Source organism: Lycorma delicatula, chromosome 1, assembly GCF_047948215.1.
Source record: "Lycorma delicatula isolate Av1 chromosome 1, ASM4794821v1, whole genome shotgun sequence".
Taxonomy (NCBI): Eukaryota; Metazoa; Arthropoda; class Insecta; order Hemiptera; family Fulgoridae; genus Lycorma; species Lycorma delicatula.
The window spans coordinates 102760825-102780140 of NC_134455.1; the positions used below are offsets into that span (position 1 = coordinate 102760825).

Sequence of the window (19316 nt, forward strand, 5' to 3'; positions counted from 1 at the left end):
AAATTTCCTACATCCTACATTTTAATTACCTTTACTACGTTTCTAAACCTTGGATTCAGAGTTCTTACCATTTACACTTTCGACAGTAACAGATTAAACCCACTAAATCTTACTATTAAGATTATTAACTAGTTCTTTTATGAAGATTCTGCTACAAATTTTTCTACTCTATTCATCTTAAACATTTTAATTTTCTAGAGATTTTCAGGAACATTAAATACTCCAAACTATCATTATTTTACCTACTACCAAGAAAATTTACATTTGGCAATATTTTATCCCTAACCTTCCAGGTTCACCCCTCATAAAAAAATATATATATATACACTCCTATGTATAGGATAAGTACATTTGTGAGGTAAAAGTGAAAAATTGTTGAACTATTAATAAACTGTTGAAAAAAATAGAAAATAGAAATAGAAAACATTATTTAAAAAAATAGATTTTACTTGCATTTTTGTGCTTGTCACAAAAGTCAGGTGACTATTTTAACCTATTCAGGCATTAATTTTTCCAGAGAATGGTGGGCCTTATAAGTTTTTTAATTTTTTTTTGGTTTTTCTGGGTGAAAAATCTTTCATGTTATCATCGTCTGGACACAATATATTTGGTGTAAATAAATAAGTTTTGAAAACTGACAATTGCTAATTAATTAAAGGTAAAACCCAGCAACTTAAAAATACACCTTAAAAGGAAAATGCCTGAAACATATACTAAAAGAGAGATAAAAACATAAAGATATATCACATTAAGAATCTTAATTAAGATAATAAAATTGACTCTTTCCATAGATGGAAAGATTCCATGACATATTAAAAAAGGAAACTTCAAAGAACAAAATTAACATCAGACATATGCCAAATGGTATACACAGATGATAAAGGACCACATAAAAATTAAATTTTTGAATCAAGATGCATGGCCTTCATAAATAGTAAGACATTCGATAACATCATTGCAATGTTCCTCAACATACTTTGCATATCAGCCCCTAGAGTTTAACTTGCGATGCAATACTGCACAACAGACACAATCCACATGGTGCATTGTTAGCTGTCGCAGCATGCACAAATGGTTGCATCTGTTTGCATCATCAGATATCCAAGAATGAGTCTAGTGTATCCTATTCGCAAACGGCAAATAATAACCTCCTCTCTATGGTTATTTCTGTACGAGAAGAAGCTCCATGGTGACACAGTGTTCTTAACTGGGTGAAGTTTATTGTTAATACTAGCCCTTCCATTCACTTTACCAGTCATCATGAACCACCATCTTTAGAAAACAGACAAGATCATTTGAAGCAATGCAATTTGTGAAAGGAGGCCAGAAACAAGCCTCCTTTGCAGCACTGTCAGCACACTCATGGCCTGAAATTCCAATGTGGCTGGGGATCCAGCAGAAGCTCACAGTTGTATTACAGTGATATATTTGTGAGATAACACACTGAATCTCATCACACTGAATCTGGGCAAACAAGAACATGTTGAAATATTGGGTTAATTATATGTAAAGCCTTATTAATAGCATATAGTTCTATATGAAAGTACTGGCGATGCTGGGAAGGCCAAATATGTAAATTCTGTTGCCAACCTCAAAAGCACAATCAACAGAATTAAAGTTTCTAGCATCTGTATAAAATGTAACATCCAGATTAATGCTATAAATAATATAAAATTCATTTTGCGAGACAACCGGATTTGTGTTCTTTTTATTATGCTGACAAAGATCAAAACAATAATTAATGAGAGAAGATCGCCAAGGGGGTTAATAACATGGAGCAACAGTAAGGAGTTAATTGTATATTTAGAGCTGAGAAAAGGTGCTGAGCTCTGATGCCTAGCGAAGCAGTAGATCTTGCCTGTTCCTGGTAAATGGTAGATCTTGCCTGTTCTTTAACTGATAAATTAACATGCTGGTTGGTACCACATAAAAGGATAGAAGATTTGGTTGCACCTTAATGCGAGCCATATAGGAGCTTATCATTTGCTTTCTTCTATTCTATGAACCACTGTCCACCATGTCCACCACTGTGGACCAGCAGACTAATACCAAGGGGCTTGAGCGAAATGCACTCCTGGCAAAAAGGATGAATGAATGATGGACTGCATTAAGCACTTTTAGAGCATTGGCCCATCTGATGAATAGGCTACGCAACCATAGTCTAAGCAGGAACAGACCAGAGTTTGGTAGAAGCACAACATGTATATATGATCGACTCCCCAACAGGTATTAGATTTTTTTTAGGTATTTCATGCCTACAAATAGTTAATATTTTATTGTTAAGGTAATCCTTTGTAACAAACTTATTATTCATGATAGTTTTTCTTTTTTAAAACATATTTCTTTAATTTGAATAGATAATTGTTACAGTAGTTTATTTGCAAACAGCATTTAAAGTTTCTTTTTCAAGCAGGCAGATTGCATGGAAACATATACAAACTAAACAATTTACATAATAAAAACAAATTTTAAACAAAAGAAAAATTTACTTAGTTTCATTTAAGTCTAGTTCATTAAAATAAACTAAAAAATTTGATCAAAGTTATAAAATTTGATCAAAACAGTTACAAAACAGGTAACCCACACTCACAATACATTTACATCAGCTTTTAACATATTACGATCTGCTGACATGCTAATTGATATTTAAAAACTAAATAGTTTAGAAAATAAATTACACTGTGTGTGCAACTATAAGCATCAACAGCATGCTTGTTGTTAATTTATTTTACTAATTAATAGGTCCACACCAGTTTAGGAAAAAACAAAAATTACATTTTTTCCCATAGTACATTCAAAATAAAATTCTAAAATATAAAATCCAAAATAATTAACTTAACTTTTATGTCTGAAAGAATTAAAAAAAAAAAAAAATTGAGATGTGCAACAAAAGCAAATAATTTTCAATTTTACAACATAGTCAAACAAGCAATCATTTTTTCTTTAATATAAAATTAAAATAAAATTCCAAGAAAGTATTGAAAATATAAAATTATTAAAAGATGGCTGAAAATTATTGTTAGAAATAAATTTTATAATGAATAAAATTTACCAGTATTAGCAGGAAATGCAAGAAGAGCCATACAATGCTGAATATCTTGTAACTGATCTTCTTCATACGTTGAAAAATATTTTCTTGCATGCCTAGAATAATATTAAGTATCCATTTGATAAATTTAAAAAGATTACTGAAATTTGGAAAAAAATATCACAATTATATTATCATATTTTTACATCAATCATTGTATAAAATGTTCACAGCACTCTTGTTTCTTCATACCAAAATATTGTCTTACTATTTATACTTATGTTGACACATGATTGGTAATTTTTGTATCAATATGTTTTGAATGTACTTTTTTTGTGAAAGGTAAAATAATATTCAATTTAACAGAAGAAATGAGAATGTCAGTGCTTTGTATAAACAATGGAGCATTTTTAAACATGTCTGGTGTAGCAAAAGCTTCGTTTTTGTTAATAATAATAATAATAATGTTAGTTAAAATTGATGTTATGATTAAACTTAAGTGAATGAATACTTGGTTTTATAAGAGAACTTCATGAATCTAAATTCATCTCTTATATTACTAATCCCTTTCTTTAATATACAGAGTGTCCACGCTAAAGATATTCAAAAGTAACAGCTTATATTAAGAGAATCAGTTAATTTAATCATTTTTTTTTTTTAATAAACACAGCAACTTATCAAGTTTTAATGTAGGTTAGTCAAGTTCAATGTGAGGACCTTTTGTAGGTCAATAGGTCAACAGACATCTAGATGATAATTGAACTCTTGCCTGGTGCTTAGGATCATTTGCGGTTATTAGACAAACAGCTTCAACAATTGTCTGTTTTAAATTATCCAAATCTTGAAATTTTCTTTGGTACACACAACTTTTAATAAATTCCCAAGCAAAAAAGTGCAAAGGAGTGAAATCTGGAGATTTGGGTGACAATACAGTTAGACCTCCTTGTCCGATCCAACATCCAGGGAAAGGGTTGTTCAAGAACATTGTAATGTCTTGATGAAAGCATGGTGGCGCACGATCTTGTTGAAAACTGAAGCCTGCAGGAATCTGAGAAACAGCAAAGTTCTCAAGCATGTCAAGATACATATGTCTTGTCACAGTGAATTCCATGAAAAAATGGACCAATGATGGCATTTTTGTACAGTTCTAACCAGACACTGACATTCAGTGTGTCCCTTTCATTTTCAATTACTGTATGGGGGGTTTTTAAGTACCCAAAATTTGACAATTGTATCTGTTAACTTTCCTGAAAGTATGTTAAGTTGCCTCATCACTAACAACAACATATTAAGATAATTAGGATTGTTTTCGACAAGGTGCATTACCGTAGGCGGCTATCATTTGGTTTAATGCGATGGAGTTATAATTTGTACGCTCACAAACAAGAGCCATTTATGAACACTGGAATGAGGAATTTGCAGTTCATAACTAGCCTGCCTAATTAACTTTCAAGGATTGGCAGTGAATGCATCGTGCACATTATCCACAGTCTCATCACTAACTGAAACTTTTGAATGACTTCCAGTTTGTGAAACCAAGCTTCCAGTCACACTTAAAATCATATCCCTCAAATGAATAATTTGGATGTATGAGGATCAATATTCCATTCAGTTCATACACGCCATTGAACATGGGTAACTGATTTAAACTGTGAGCAAATGCATGCACTGTACTTTCTATTGTGAGGTCCATATCTCAACTGACTACAGTTGTATTGTGAGTTGACTTGCCTACGCATGAGTATTCCACTGACCTTAAGCACTTCCTCCTGAATTGTTTGAAATCATTCCTTTAGAACATGAACATGAATCTGAATCTTTTAAGCGATTTAAAGATATAGGTGTGAAATCCTCTGCAAGAGAGTGAAAATACAGGTGTTGAGAAGCTGACAAGCCAATCTATAAGGACTTCTTCCAATCAATTCTCTCGTGCTCTCACTGTTTATCAAAGTATGCACTGTTCTCTCATTCCTACCTCTTCTCTTAGGATTGATACATTTTCTTCAAATTGGTGATGCAGGACTTAATTGTATGGACAGATGGAACAAATCCAAACCAATTATAATTTCTTGTTAACTCAATTTTCGTTTTTGCACCAGTAAAAAAATTTTGTTGTTGCTGTTCTCAACAGTCACTCAACTCTCAAATTTATCTTTCACTTCCTATTTCTTTATATGCAAACTAAAAAAAAAACAACACAACAGATTACATTTTTGTATCAAAGCTGATTTTCATTATGTTTTACTCAACGCTATTACCTGATTCTTTTATAGTATGTATACAAGACTTTAACAGATCTATCGAAACTGTTGAAAATGGCTTCAACAGATCTACAGAAACCATGTAGGTGGCTTTATTTTTTCAAGCCTTTCTTCTAAGATTAGTTGGCCCTTGCACCCAAGCATTATCTGAAACTGAATTGGCCTTCATCTGGTACACCTTTAAATGAGCCATCTAATAACCTGTAAATTTTCCTAGTGATTGTTATTGATATATTAGATGTTGAATGATGGTGTGGTAGTTTTAACACTTAACCTGCTCCTGCTTTCTTTGGTGTGTAAAAATTACACCATTAAAAATCTGTGGGTATTTCATCATTATCATAAACATTACATATACTAATCTAAGAGTCTGTTTAGTTCTGCTTTCTCTAAAAAATAACAATAATTCTGATGTTATACCATTTATCCCTACTGCCTTGTTTCTATTTTAGAGCTCTTATCAAATTCTAATCTCAAGGTAATCCTCTAATATCATAATCGATTTCATTTCCCCCCCTCTAAGATGTCATCTGTTAATTTTTTCTCCCCAGCATAGGCCTAATATTTATTCCTGCTTTCCATTAATTTTCTTGCCTTCCTAACATTGGTTTTCTATCTGCATTTCTGATAATACATTTTGGCTTCATTTCTCCAAATGTCATAACATCTTTCAGATTACCACTTAAATTTGTAATCAATACTAATGAAAATATACAATGAGACAATGATTACTTTAATTTTTTTTTTTTTTTAAATGATGATCAATAAAGATTCATATAGAAATCTGACAACTTGTTGCCAGAAATAAATTGGGAAAGTAATAACGAAAAAATCAGTTTCAAAGATTAAAAGGAAAACTCATGTATTACTAAAGGAATTATAAAATCTAGTTCTACCCTAAGAAATTTCCATGAAACGTCCAAATATAATTTGCCTAATAAATTTCAGTGTATTTAAAAGATTACAAAAAAAATTTATGCTGAAGCTATTCAAAATGTTAAGAGATTACATAATGATAATTAAATACCTAATTCAAACAATAAATCTAAAACTCTATGCAAGTTATCAAAAGTGGAAATAAAACACCTAAGATAAATTCACCAAAAATACAAAAGGACTCAACTCCCTTTTCAAAAGGATCTCATTTCCTATTCAGGTAGACAGGTGAATTTAGTAATTTATATTCTAGTATTTCAAACAACAATAATATTGATCCAGTTCAAACAAAACAATTTACCTTGAATGATTTTGTTGAATCAATATTTTTATTTTTGTAGATATCCAGTAAGTTAAAACTGGTATTTCAATTATAAAGAGTAAAAAAGTGGGTATTGAACAAATTAAAAAAAGGCATAGATACCGATGTTTTCCCCGCTGCTGCGATGTTGACGGGACGCCCTTGTTCAACAGCGTCGTGGTAGATATTAGAGCGAGGGTGGACTGTATGTGTTCACAGGTGATGAATGAAGACAACAACACCTTATTGATTACTGAAGGATTTTTAATTGTACGCAGTCTTGGCGGTTTAAAAGAATTTTGTAGCATAACACTGCTAACTTATAACTTAACTTTAAAGATAGCAAACATAAGCTAAATAAAACTTAAAGTAATTTTCATCTGAACAAGAATTGAAAGAGTCCATCTGGACATGACCGCCTTGGGTCAGGTACGAGTGTAGACTGGCAGAAGACACTACGTACAGTGCTCGAGGGAGCAACTAGTGACGTAGAGTGGCATGATGTCTGGTAACCATAGTTTGCCATGGGCCCCTAGCCACCACTAGGTTTTAGCACCCAATAGCAAGAGGGGGTTAAAACATAACACACCGCCCACCAAATTATAATTTTTATAAAAATTACAATGAAATGATGTTAAAAGAAAAAAATCATTGATTGGATTTAGAATGATTCATATCATCCCAATCATATAAATTTGGAATAATGATCAGTTTATTAATGGTTCTTTTTATGGTGGTGTTATTTGTTTTTATGTCTACTAGTCCAGTGAGTCCATCCTTACCTGGATGCACTTGAACTATTACACTTTACCTCTACATGAGTGGAGGAAGGTTATTTCCTTAATTATAACCAGATTACCAACACAAAAGTTGGTATTTGAAACCTTGCACTTATTTCTCTGTTGTAGAGAATATAAGTAGTCATTAGACCATGCCTTCCACAAACCTCTTAGTAATTTTTATGTAAGCTGCCACCTAGCGAGCTTATTTACATTAATGCCTGAGAAATCAGGGTCAGGTAAGCAAGTTAAAAGAGCAAAAATTAAAAAATGTCCAGGAGTGAGTGGAGTGGGATCAGAGGTGTCAGATGAAGGTAAATATAATGGTCTTGAATTTAAACATGCCTCTATTTGGATTAACAGGGTGGATAATTCTTCATAGTTGAGAACAGAATTTCCCATGACTCTTTGCAGGTGAAACTTCATGCTCTTCACAGTGGCTTCTCATAAACCACCCTAACTAGGAGTATGGAAGAATGAAAGAACATTTTATGTTATTTGATGTGCAGAAAGATTTAATTTTGAAATTAGAGGTATTGGTTTCAAGAAAATCATACATTTCTTGAAGATGGCAATTTGCACCACAAAAGTTTTTTCCACTGTCAAAAAAATGAGAAAGGGCAATCCTTGGTGTCCTACAAATCTTCGTAGGGCAGCTATAAAACTTTCTGTTGGTAAATCAGTCACGAGTTCAAGGTGTATTGCCTTTGTGCTGTGACATACGAACAATGCAATGTAAGCTTTAACAGTCGAAAGATTGGTAGATTGAGTATGAAGCCCACCATGGCGGATAAGTATTGGGCCAGCATAATCAACACCAGTTAACTGGAATGGTTTGGATATTGTGACTCTTTCTTTTGGCAGTTGACAAAGTAACTGACTCTGAGATTGAGCTCTAAAGTGAAAACAAGTTAAACATTTATGTATGACGGAGCGAATTATGATTTTGGAATTGACAATCCAATAATTTTGTCTGAGTGAAGAATGAATTAATTTTAATCCTCCTTGAGATAATCTTAAATGCTCATGATAAATAATCAATCGAGTTAGATGGCTATGAGGACTTAAAATCATAAAATGCTTAGCATTTAGAGACAATTTTAAAAAACTTAATCTCCAACGCAAATAATACCATGTTGATCCAAAAATGGCTTCAGAGAAATTAATTTGCTTTTCCTGGATACAGCAGAATTTTTTCTTAAATCATTTAATTCCCTTGCAAAATATAATTCTTGAGTTTGGCGAACAAGAATTTCTAATGTGGAAACTGGTTTCTTGTAGAGAAAAATCTGACAACATACGACTTTTTATTTTTCAAATTGTGGATGAATCGACGACAATATGAAAATATGTTTAGTGTTCATGTGAACAAAGAAAATGGTTTTGAAAGTTCTACAGCTTCTGTAGCTTGAAGAGCAGCTAAAAACACATTAGTTTTGCTAGACTTCTCTTCCTTGAACAAATCTGGTGGAATCATAGAAATAACAGATTGATTGGATGGCCAGATGTTCTCCTCTTTCTTCAGAAAAGACGGGCCATTCAACCAGAGTTGTGACGAGGTTAATGCATCCAGCATGCAACCACGTGACAGGATGTCTGTGGCGTTATACCTTGACGGAATGTGCTTCCATAAGCATTCCTTAGTTAGCTCTTGAATTTCGCAAACTCTATTTGCGACGAATATCTTCCATCGATTAGGAAGTGATGACAACCAGTAAAGTACGACTTGAGAATCCGAACAAAGTTGGATTAAATAAAGCCTTATACCTAAAATACACTTAACTTTATTGAACAGACGAAATAATAGAAGAGCCACATTCAGCTCTAACCTAGGAATAGAGATTTGCTTGACTGTAGCAACTCTAAATTTTGAACACAATAATTGGGTTTCAATGTGTTCATTGTTATCAACAGATCTGATGAAAAGACATGCACCATATGCGTTGCTATTTGCATCACAAAGTCCGTGTAATTGATGTCTCTTACTAAAACTAATTTTAACTAATCTAGGATTCTTAAAATTACTTGAAGATTTGAGTTGAGAGTACAGAAAATTTCATTTTTCTGCTAACGGAGCAGGAAGAACTTCATCCCAGTGAATGTTGGCACACCATAACTCTTGTATGAGTACTTTAAATGAACGATTATAGAAGCAAGTAGTCCTAAAGATCAAACAATGAAGAAATGATTGACAAAATGGAACACTTGTTGTAAGAAGTATTCTTATTCCTTGGTTCTAATTGATAAATGAAATCACTGCCTTGAGGATTCCAAAATAATCTAAGTGTCTTGATATTTTCATCTTTATCTATTTTGATGAAAGAATCAGAATCATTAAACATATCTGGAATGTTGGAATGTTGGAATGGCATTTATGTAGTGAAAGTCCTTATTTGCTAAGTAATAACAAAACATCATTGTATAATTGTTTCAACTGATCGATGTTGTCACAACCAATGAGCAGATCATCGACATAAAAATCTTGCTTAATTACTTGGCAAGCTTCAGGAAAGAGGCTTCATTTTGATTGGAAATTTCAATCAAACATCTGGTTGCTAGAAGACTTGAAGGTGCTAAATCATAAGTAACTGTCTGTATGTTATACAGAATGATTGATGAGTTGTTTTCATCATACCAGAGAATTCTTTGTAATGAAAAATCTCAAGGATTAATGCGAATTTATCTGTACATTTTAGGAATGTCTCCTGATATCACGTAGCTGTGAGTTCTAAAAGGAATTATAATTGAAAATAAATCTTGTTGTACTACTAGACCTGCAGCAAGAATTGAATTGAGTGATTGTCCATTTGAAGTTTTTGCACTACCATCAAATACTACTCTTGTTTTGGTAGTGGTGGAAGATTCACAAAATACTGTGTGATGAGGCAAATAAAAGGTTTCAGATGGAACCTTGGACTGAAATGAATCTACAGGTTGCATGTGATCTAATTCTTGATATTCCTTTATGAAATGGTAGTAGTCTTCCTTGAGTTTAGGATTTTTCTTAAATCTACGTTGTAGCAAATTGAAACAATGCTTGGCATTTGCAAACGAATCTCCTTAAGTACAATTTTCCTTGTGAGGAAGATACATAACAAATCTGTCTTGTTGATCACGAAAGGTATTTTCAACAAAATGTTTTTCACAGAAAGATTACTCTTTGGTTGGTAAACGATCTTCTATCTCTTCAGATCTCCAAAATGATTCTAATTGAGAGGAAAGCTGTTCATTACTAACAAAAAGTGATATTGAATTTGAATTGTTTTTCTGCTTACTAGGTTCAGTAGGGATTTGAAAACTATGAAACCAAGATGAGTTTCTTGAAGTGTGGTTATGATTGGAATTATGAGTTAATACAGGCTTAAGTAGAGAAAGATAATATTGAGCTCCTAGGAGAATGTTGATTTGCCCAGGAATATTAAAAAGAGGATCAGCTAGAAAAAGGTGAGAAGGAATTTCCCAGTCAGTTATGTTAACAAAATGATTGGGTAAAAAACCTGTAATGGATGGCATTACATGACATTTCAAATTAAAATTAAAATCTTCATATATAGAATTAATATTTAAATCAATACTTAGCTTAGATTTAGTAATGACATTGCTAACGACATTGCTCGTTATGATAACAAAAGGCTAATAGCATGTTTAGCTGCTATTAGCCTTTTGTTATCATAACGAGCTTTAAGTAATTCTATTGCAGTTTCATAATTTTTAGACATTACTGATAATTTTTTTATTACATCAAGGCCTCTTAAGAAATTTGTAAGGTAATAAAATTTTTCAACATTAGAAAATTCTTCTTGGTTAAGAACTAAACTATTAAAAAGATCAAAGAATTTATCCCAAGCCTTCACATCACCGTGAAAGGGCTGAATTTGTATGTTTTAAAGTAACTGGATTAGGTTTGTTAATCACTTTAGTTGCATCAGTTACCTCTGAAATTTTGAAACAATTTTTTATGTTTAATTTAAGTTTTACAAAAAGGTTATCATAAGTGTCTCTGACTTCAAGGTCCTTATCAGTCGCATCTTGGTGCAATTCTATTTCAGATTAAACATCAAAAAATAGTTTTTTTTGTATTCTGACAGTTTACCAAACTTAATGGTAAATAGATAATAATCACCTGAATTAAGATCAAAAAGTTTTCAATGAATGTTTTTAATTTGGCTATACTATTCTTCATAATGCCTCGTTTTTTAATTAAATCCTAAAATTCCATTTTTATTGGAATCATACACAAAATAATATTAAATTTGAATGAAATAAAGTTATAAAGTAAGGTCAAAAGATAAATGCCATATACAATAATATTGTTAAAGTATAGCCTATGCGTAAAGTTAAATGAACTGGATTGGTTGTAAATATGATACGATATTGCTAACATCTGCCGTCTGCAGGTCAGCGAACAATAGAAAGATTACTGAGATGTGCATGTGCGTGCTTTGTACAACGCAACAAAGAAACTTCCCAATCGAAACCCATGGATGAATGCTGCAGAGCGGCTAAATCTGTGTTGTTAATAAGCGACTTGATGATGAAATGTTGGTTAACAGATGCAGTAGTTGATCCGGTAGGTACGGTGACTTGACCATCTGGTTCTTGAATGTGAAGACAAATGGCCATAAAATGTGTGGGCGTTGGCTTGAATGATCCGGCTTCAACTGGCTCATCTGGGCCGTGACTTGACTATCCGACCCGGAAGACCAAAAAACCATGTTGCAGCGTCGATGGGACACCCTTGTTCAACAGCATCATGGTAGATTTTAGAGCAAGGGTGTACTGTATGTGTTCATAGGTGATGAATGAAAACACCTTACTGATTCCTGAAGGATTGTTTAATTGTACGCCGTCTTGGCAGTTTAAAAGAATTTTGTAACATAATACTTGTAACTTATAACTTAACTTTAAAGATACCAAACATAAGCTAAATAAAACTTAAAATAATGTTCATCCGAAGAAGAATTGAGAGTCCATCCAGACATGACCGCCTTGGATCAGGTATGAGAGTAGACCGGCAGAAGACGCTACCTACAGTGCTCAAGGGAGCAGCTTGTGACAGAGTGGCATGATGTCTGGCGACCACAGTTTGCCATGGGCATCCTAGCTACTGCTAGGTTTCAGCACCCGACAGCAAGAGGAGGTGAAAATGTAACACCCCCTTATAAATTTAATTAATGAGTCTTTTAACAATGGGGTATTTCTCAACTGCCTTAAGACTTCTGAACTTATTCTCCTCCTTAAGAAAGACTCAGAACTTCATTTACAAAATATGGACCAATTTTATTGTTGTCCAAATAATTGAAAAAAAGATGAAATTGACTTTTAACATTTCTGAAAAGCATAATGTATTAAAAAATGTTTAGCATGGTTTTAGAAAAAAAAAACTTATCGGAACAGTCATTTTCAGTTCTTTGAAAATAAATTGTGTAGATAATAAAAAGGTTCAATTTTCAATTTCTTGCAATCTCAGTAAAGCATTTCAATTTAGGTGCATATTTTTACTAATGAAAAACTTAATACCTACCATATCTCAGGAGCTGCTTATAATTGGTTAGTCATACCTTATCAATAGTAAAGAGATGAAATTTCATCTTTTGAGAAGATGTAAAAGTAGAATTTAGGTCTTCAAGAATTTAGGACTTAAAGATCTAAAATGTTGAGTGCCATAAGGAGGTGTCCGTGGCATACCTTGCTTTTGCTATTGTTTATTAATGATCTCCCCCAAAAATCTTTAACCAATCATTATTACCTTCTTTGTGGATAACACAACTGCATCTACATAAAATAATTATTTATAAAGAATTAAAAAATATTACGATAGCAACTCAAAAATTACTCACTGGATGGATAATCATCTTACTTTAAAAGTAGATAAAACTGTTCCATTGTTGAATTTAGCATACTAACAACAAAAATGTTTAGAACAAAAAGCTTCAAAATCCTGAACATTTTTAGCCATTTCTTGAGTTCTGATTTTTTAACGCTGCTCAAACTCCAATGTTTTCCTTTTTTATCCCCAAAACACAAACATCATTTTAAATAAATCGTTCGTATAAAGAAGTATAAATCATTCAAATGAATGGATCATTCAAGAAGTATAAATCGTTTGAACGAATGAATTGTTTGTGTACTACACACAGCTGCCTGATACACCATATAATCCGCTCTGACCAATAGCAGCTAAAATAACAATGTGAGCACATATATCAACAAACAAACCCAAGCACCATCCCTTTTTATGGGGAAAAAAGATTAATTATACACATTCCTGACATGGCCTACATAATCTACTATGTACCAATAAGAATTAAAGATTCATTTATTCATTACATTGTGGAGGGCGATCATAAGTTGGCAGTTTCAGTGTCTTAGAGTGCTTTTAAGTTAATTTTATACTTTCAATTACAATCACCTAAAACAATAGTTGTTGTATTTTGTGATTAAGTCTTTTATTTTTATTCAATAAACACTGGTAAAAATACTCATCTGTGGCATTCCATTAGAATTATTTATTTATTATTTCATTACTTTTTTATACTCTAATTTCTTAGTATCGGCGGATAATGATGTTTAACAAACTCAAAATGGTCATTTCGGTAAAGGATTTATTAAATAATTATTTTTTGTAAATAACTTTTAAAACCCTTTCTGGTTTTTCCAATTCCACCAGCCAGTTCCAACTAGCTCTTTCTATCTGTTTATTATATTAATGTGAATGTAAAGCTATACTTTATTTAAAGTATAATACTGACATTTGAAGCTAACAGAGGTGGAAAGGGAACTAGTTTTAACTGGTTGATGAGTAGGTCATTCACATTAGTAATAATTCAACTTTGCTACTGTCAATCTAAGTGTTACAAAAACATAATTGTCCTCCTTCAATTATGTTGCCATTTAATCAGAGGGTATAAAAAAAGTAGTACACACCTTTTGGGTCTATGACTCAGTTCCCTCATTCTACCTTAGAATAAAATTACAGCACGTGAACTGGAAACTTCACATCCCTGCTTTCTCGAATATAAAGGTGAGAATTACCTTTAATTTTATCTCTTTCATTTCAATACATCAAAAGAAAAACATATAATTAAAATTATAGAATACATACTATATACTATACACCAGTGATTCTCAAACTGTGCACCGCAGTGCCCCGGGGAAACATGGCCTCTTCACAGGGATGCTGCAAAATATTGTAAAAACTTCATAATTAATTGAACTAAGACATTTATAATTATTAATTTAATCTTAATAAAGTAAAAAAAATAATGATGATACATGAGTTTTATTTATTTTTATCTCTTACTTACGAGTAGTCATACTTTTACTTAGGGTAGGGCACCATGGAAAAACTTTAATTGAAAAAGGACACCACAACTCGGAAAAGTTTGGGAACCACTGCTATATACTGTATCATTATTTTAATAATATGGTAGCATTTTGCAGGTACGTAAATTTAATCATGCACATTTTTGACAATAGATTTCCACTAAAACTCACTTGACTGCATCCATTCGCCTGTCTGCTCGCACGAGTTCAACAAATTCTTGGATACGTAGATTGAATTCCATTGATGATTTTAATTTACGCAGTTTTGATCTATTGTCATGGCACCAAGCAAGACATTTTGCTGTTTCTCTTTCAGCTAAGGATTTTTCTACTTCACGAGAAACCAGGAAGACATCTGTATAAACAATATACTAAAAATCAATACATAAACCAATTAAAAAAAGGGAAAACATTACAAACCTTATAACCAAAAAATATACATCACTCTATCACAAAATCTATATGAATTAATTTTTTTTTTTGTCTTCAGTCATTTGACTGGTTTGATGCAGCTTTCCAAGATTCCCTATCTAGTGCTAGTCGTTTCATTTCAGTATACCCTCTACATCTTACATCCCTAACAATTTGTTTTACATATTCCAAACGTGGCCTGCCTACACAATTTTTTCCTTCTACCTGTCCTTCCAATATTAAAGCAACTATTCCAGGATGCCTTAGTATGTGGCCTATAAGTCTATCTTCTTTTAACTATATTTTTCCAAATGCTTCTTTCTTCATCTATTTGCCGCAATACCTCTTCATTTGTCACTTTATCCACCCATCTGCTTTTTAACATTCTCCTATAGCACCACATTTCAAAAGCTTCTAATCTTTTCTTCTCAGATACTCCGATTGTCCAAGTTTCACTTCCATATAAAGCGACACTCCAAACATATACTTTCAAAAATCTTTTCCTGACATTTAAATTAATTTTTGATGTAAACAAATTATATTTCTTACTGAAGGCTCGTTTCGCTTGTGCTATTCGGCATTTTATATCGCTCCTGCTTCGTCCATCTTTAGTAATCTACTTCCCAAATAACAAAATTCTTCTACCTCCATAATCTTTTCTCCTCCTATTTTCACATTCAGTGGTCCATCTTTGTTATTTCTACTACATTTCATTACTTTTGTTTTGTTCTTGTTTATTTTCATGCGATAGTTCTTGCGTAGGACTTTATCTATGCTGTTTATTGTTTCTTCTAAATCCTTTTTACTCTCGGGTAGAATTACTATATCATCAGCAAATTGTAGCATCTTTATCTTTTCACCTTGTACTGTTACTCCGAATCTAAATTGTTCTTTAACATCATTAACTGCTAGTTCCATGTAAAGATTAAAAAGTAACAGAGATAGGGAACATCCTTGTCGGATGTTCCATTTCTCATTACGGCTTCTTTCTTATGTTCTTCAATTATTACTGTTGCTGTTTGGTTCCTGTACATATTAGCAATTGTTCTTCTATCTCCGTATTTGAACCCTAATTTTTTTTTAAATGCTGAACATTTTATTCCAGTCTACGTTATCGAATGCCTTTTCTAGGTCTATAAACGCCAAGTATGTTGGTTTGTTTTTCTTTAATCTTCCTTCTACTATTAATCTGAGGCCTAAAATTGCTTCCCTTGTCCCTATACTTTTCCTGAAACCAAATTGGTCTTCTCCTAACACTTCTTCCACTCTCCTCTCAATTCTTCTATATAGAATTCTAGATCAGATTTTTGATGCATGACTAGTTACAACTACTTGTCCAGTATTCTTCACATTTATCTGCCCCTGCTTTCTTTGGTATCATGACTATAACACTTTTTTTGAAGTATGACGGAAATTCCCCTTTTTCATAAATATTACACACCAGTTTGTATAATCTATCAATCGCTTCCTCACCTGCACTGAGCAGTAATTCTACAGGTATTCCGTCTATTCCAGGAGCCTTTCTGCCATTTAAATCTTTTAATGCTCTCTTAAATTCAGATCTCAGTATTGTTTCTCCCATTTCATCCTCCTCAACTTCCTCTTCTTCCTCTATAAAACCATTTTCTAATTCATTTCCTCCGTATAACTCTTCAATATATTCCACCCATCTATCGACTTTACCTTTCGTATTATATATAGGTGTACCATCTTTGTTTAACACATTATTAGATTTTAATTTATGTACCCCAAAATTTTCCTTAACTTTCCTGTATGCTCCGTCTATTTTACCAATGTTCATTTCTCTTTCCACTTCTGAACACTTTTCTTTAATCCACTCTTCTTTCGCCAGTTTGCACTTCCTGTTTATAGCATTTCTTAATTGCCGATAGTTCCTTTTACTTTCTTCATCACTAGCATTCTTATATTTTCTACGTTCATCCATCAGCTGCAATATATCGTCTGAAACCCAAGGTTTTCTACCAGTTCTCTTTATTCCGCCTAAGTTTGCTTCTGCTGATTTAAGAATTTCCTTTTTAACATTCTCCCATTCTTCTTCTACATTTTCTATCTTATCTTTTTTACTCAGACCTCTTGCGATGTCCTCCTCAAAAATCTTCTTTACCTCCTCTTCCTCAAGCTTCTCTAAATTCCACCGATTCATCTGACACCTTTTCTTCAGGTTTTTAAACCCCAATCTACATTTCATTATCACCAAATTATGGTCGCTATCAATGTCTGCTCCAGGGTAAGTTTTGCAGTCAACGAGTTGATTTCTAAATCTTTGCTTAACCATGATCTAATCTATCTGATACTTTGCAGTATCGCTTGGCTTTTTCCAAGTGTATATTCTTCTATTATGATTTTTAAATTGGGTGTTGGCAATTACTAAATTATACTTTGTGCAAAACTCTATAAGTCTGTCCCCTCTTTCATTCCTTTTGCCCAGCCCGTATTCCTTCCTATATATTATATTTCCTTCCTTGCCTTTTCCAATGCTTGCATTCCAATCTCCAACTATTATTAAATTTTCATCTCCTTTTACGTGTTTAATTGCTTCATCAATCTCTTCGTATACACACTCTACCTCATCATCATCATGAGCGCTTGTAGGCATATAGACGTTAACAATCGTTTATTATTTAATTAAAAAATAATTAAAATATAATAAAAAATATATATCACTTGTACTTTTCAACATGCAAAGTACAAATAGTAAATATGTAGTAATAGGATAAGTGGTCTGCAAGATTGTATCAAGTAGAAGACCTGTTCTGCTTATTTTTCATAATTTTGTGATCAAACACTCTATTAGCTACTATGTACTTGTTAACTTACATTACACCATATACACATATATTAGCGATTATTGATGTAATTTATTCCCAATTTTCCCCAATAATTTAAGGTTTAAATTTATATTCTATATGACAAGTTAAAAACACAAAAATTTTCCCACCATTAAATTTTATTTAAAAATATATTAAATTATTATATGTAATATAAACTGCTTACCAATATATTATTTATTTCCCTCAAGTGCTTTCGGCTATTCTGCCATCTTCAGGAGGAAATTACAAATAAACAATATAAAATATATAAAATTATAAAACATACATAATTAAATTGTGTACATAACTATTGATCGCCATTTTGTTGAAGTTCTTCAAAAGTTAAAGTTAATTTAAAGTGACTATGTCTGTATTGTAATAGTATCACAATTGTTAAGAGCTCTGTAAATTGTGGAATCCGTTTAGCAAACTTAATTATTTTTGTTTATATAAAATATCATCATCAAATTTAATTTGTTCATTTATTAATTTATTATTATTATTTTTATTATTATTGTATATATGGGATTTTTTGAGATTAAAAATGTTATAACAATTATTAGAGCAATCAAATACTTCCATGAAATTTGAACGGTCTTTATATTTCTTTGTTATACAATTAACAAATTCTTTAGTTCTAATTAAAAATAACAGATTCATCACACCAATATATCGTAATTTGCAATCTTCACATTTTTACTGTATTTTTAGCTGTATTTTTAGTCTGTTCAAATTACCATTTATTAAGGTTTTAGTTAGATCTCTATTATTAATATAATTTATGATTTTATTATTAGTTGCATTTTTAAATTAAATGATATATATTTTATTAAATTTTCTATAGTTTAAATTATATTCCATTTTTACATAACCGTTTCCTGAGTTATTATGTTTTAGTTTTATTTTTTCTCTTATATATAATTTATCTATTAAATTATCATTATATCCATTCAATGTAGCAATGTATTTAATATTATTTAATTCGTTATTTAATTTTATTAAATTATGTTTGAGATATTCAATTGCTCTGTAAATTAATGATTTGAATGTGACTATTTTATGGTTGTTTCCTATATATGTTAATGTACAATTTATTATTACTGAAATTTTTATTAATTGTATCTCAATATTGATGATGATAATTTCTTGATTCATAGTGAATTTAATATTTTCATCTCAGTTGATTTCATTAACTACTATATTCTCTTCATTATTAGTTTTTTGATTAAATATGATTAAAATTTCATCCACATAACTTTTATATAGTATGATTTGATGTTTATTAATTACTGACGGTAAAATTGTTTTCTTCAAAATAATTCATAAAAATGTCTGCCAGAATTGCTGAGAGTGGTGATCCCATGGCTTTCCCCTGTTGGTAAAATTTATGATTGAATTTAAAATAATTATATTTAAGGCATAATTTTAATAAATTGATTATTT

General features: G+C 31.7%; 1 protein-coding gene across 1 annotated transcript in view; it reads right to left on the reverse strand.

Annotated features, from left to right (window-relative positions):
- The window catches only part of Kaz (E3 ubiquitin-protein transferase Katazuke), a 53410-nt gene that overhangs the window by 13795 nt on the left and 20299 nt on the right, over positions 1 to 19316 (reverse strand). The window contains exons 4-5 of the mRNA XM_075358492.1: positions 14803 to 14986; positions 3053 to 3144 (exon numbers count right to left, since the gene is read on the reverse strand). Coding sequence (XP_075214607.1) covers positions 3053 to 3144; positions 14803 to 14986 — 276 coding nt within the window. The remainder of the gene's footprint in view (positions 1 to 3052; positions 3145 to 14802; positions 14987 to 19316) is intronic.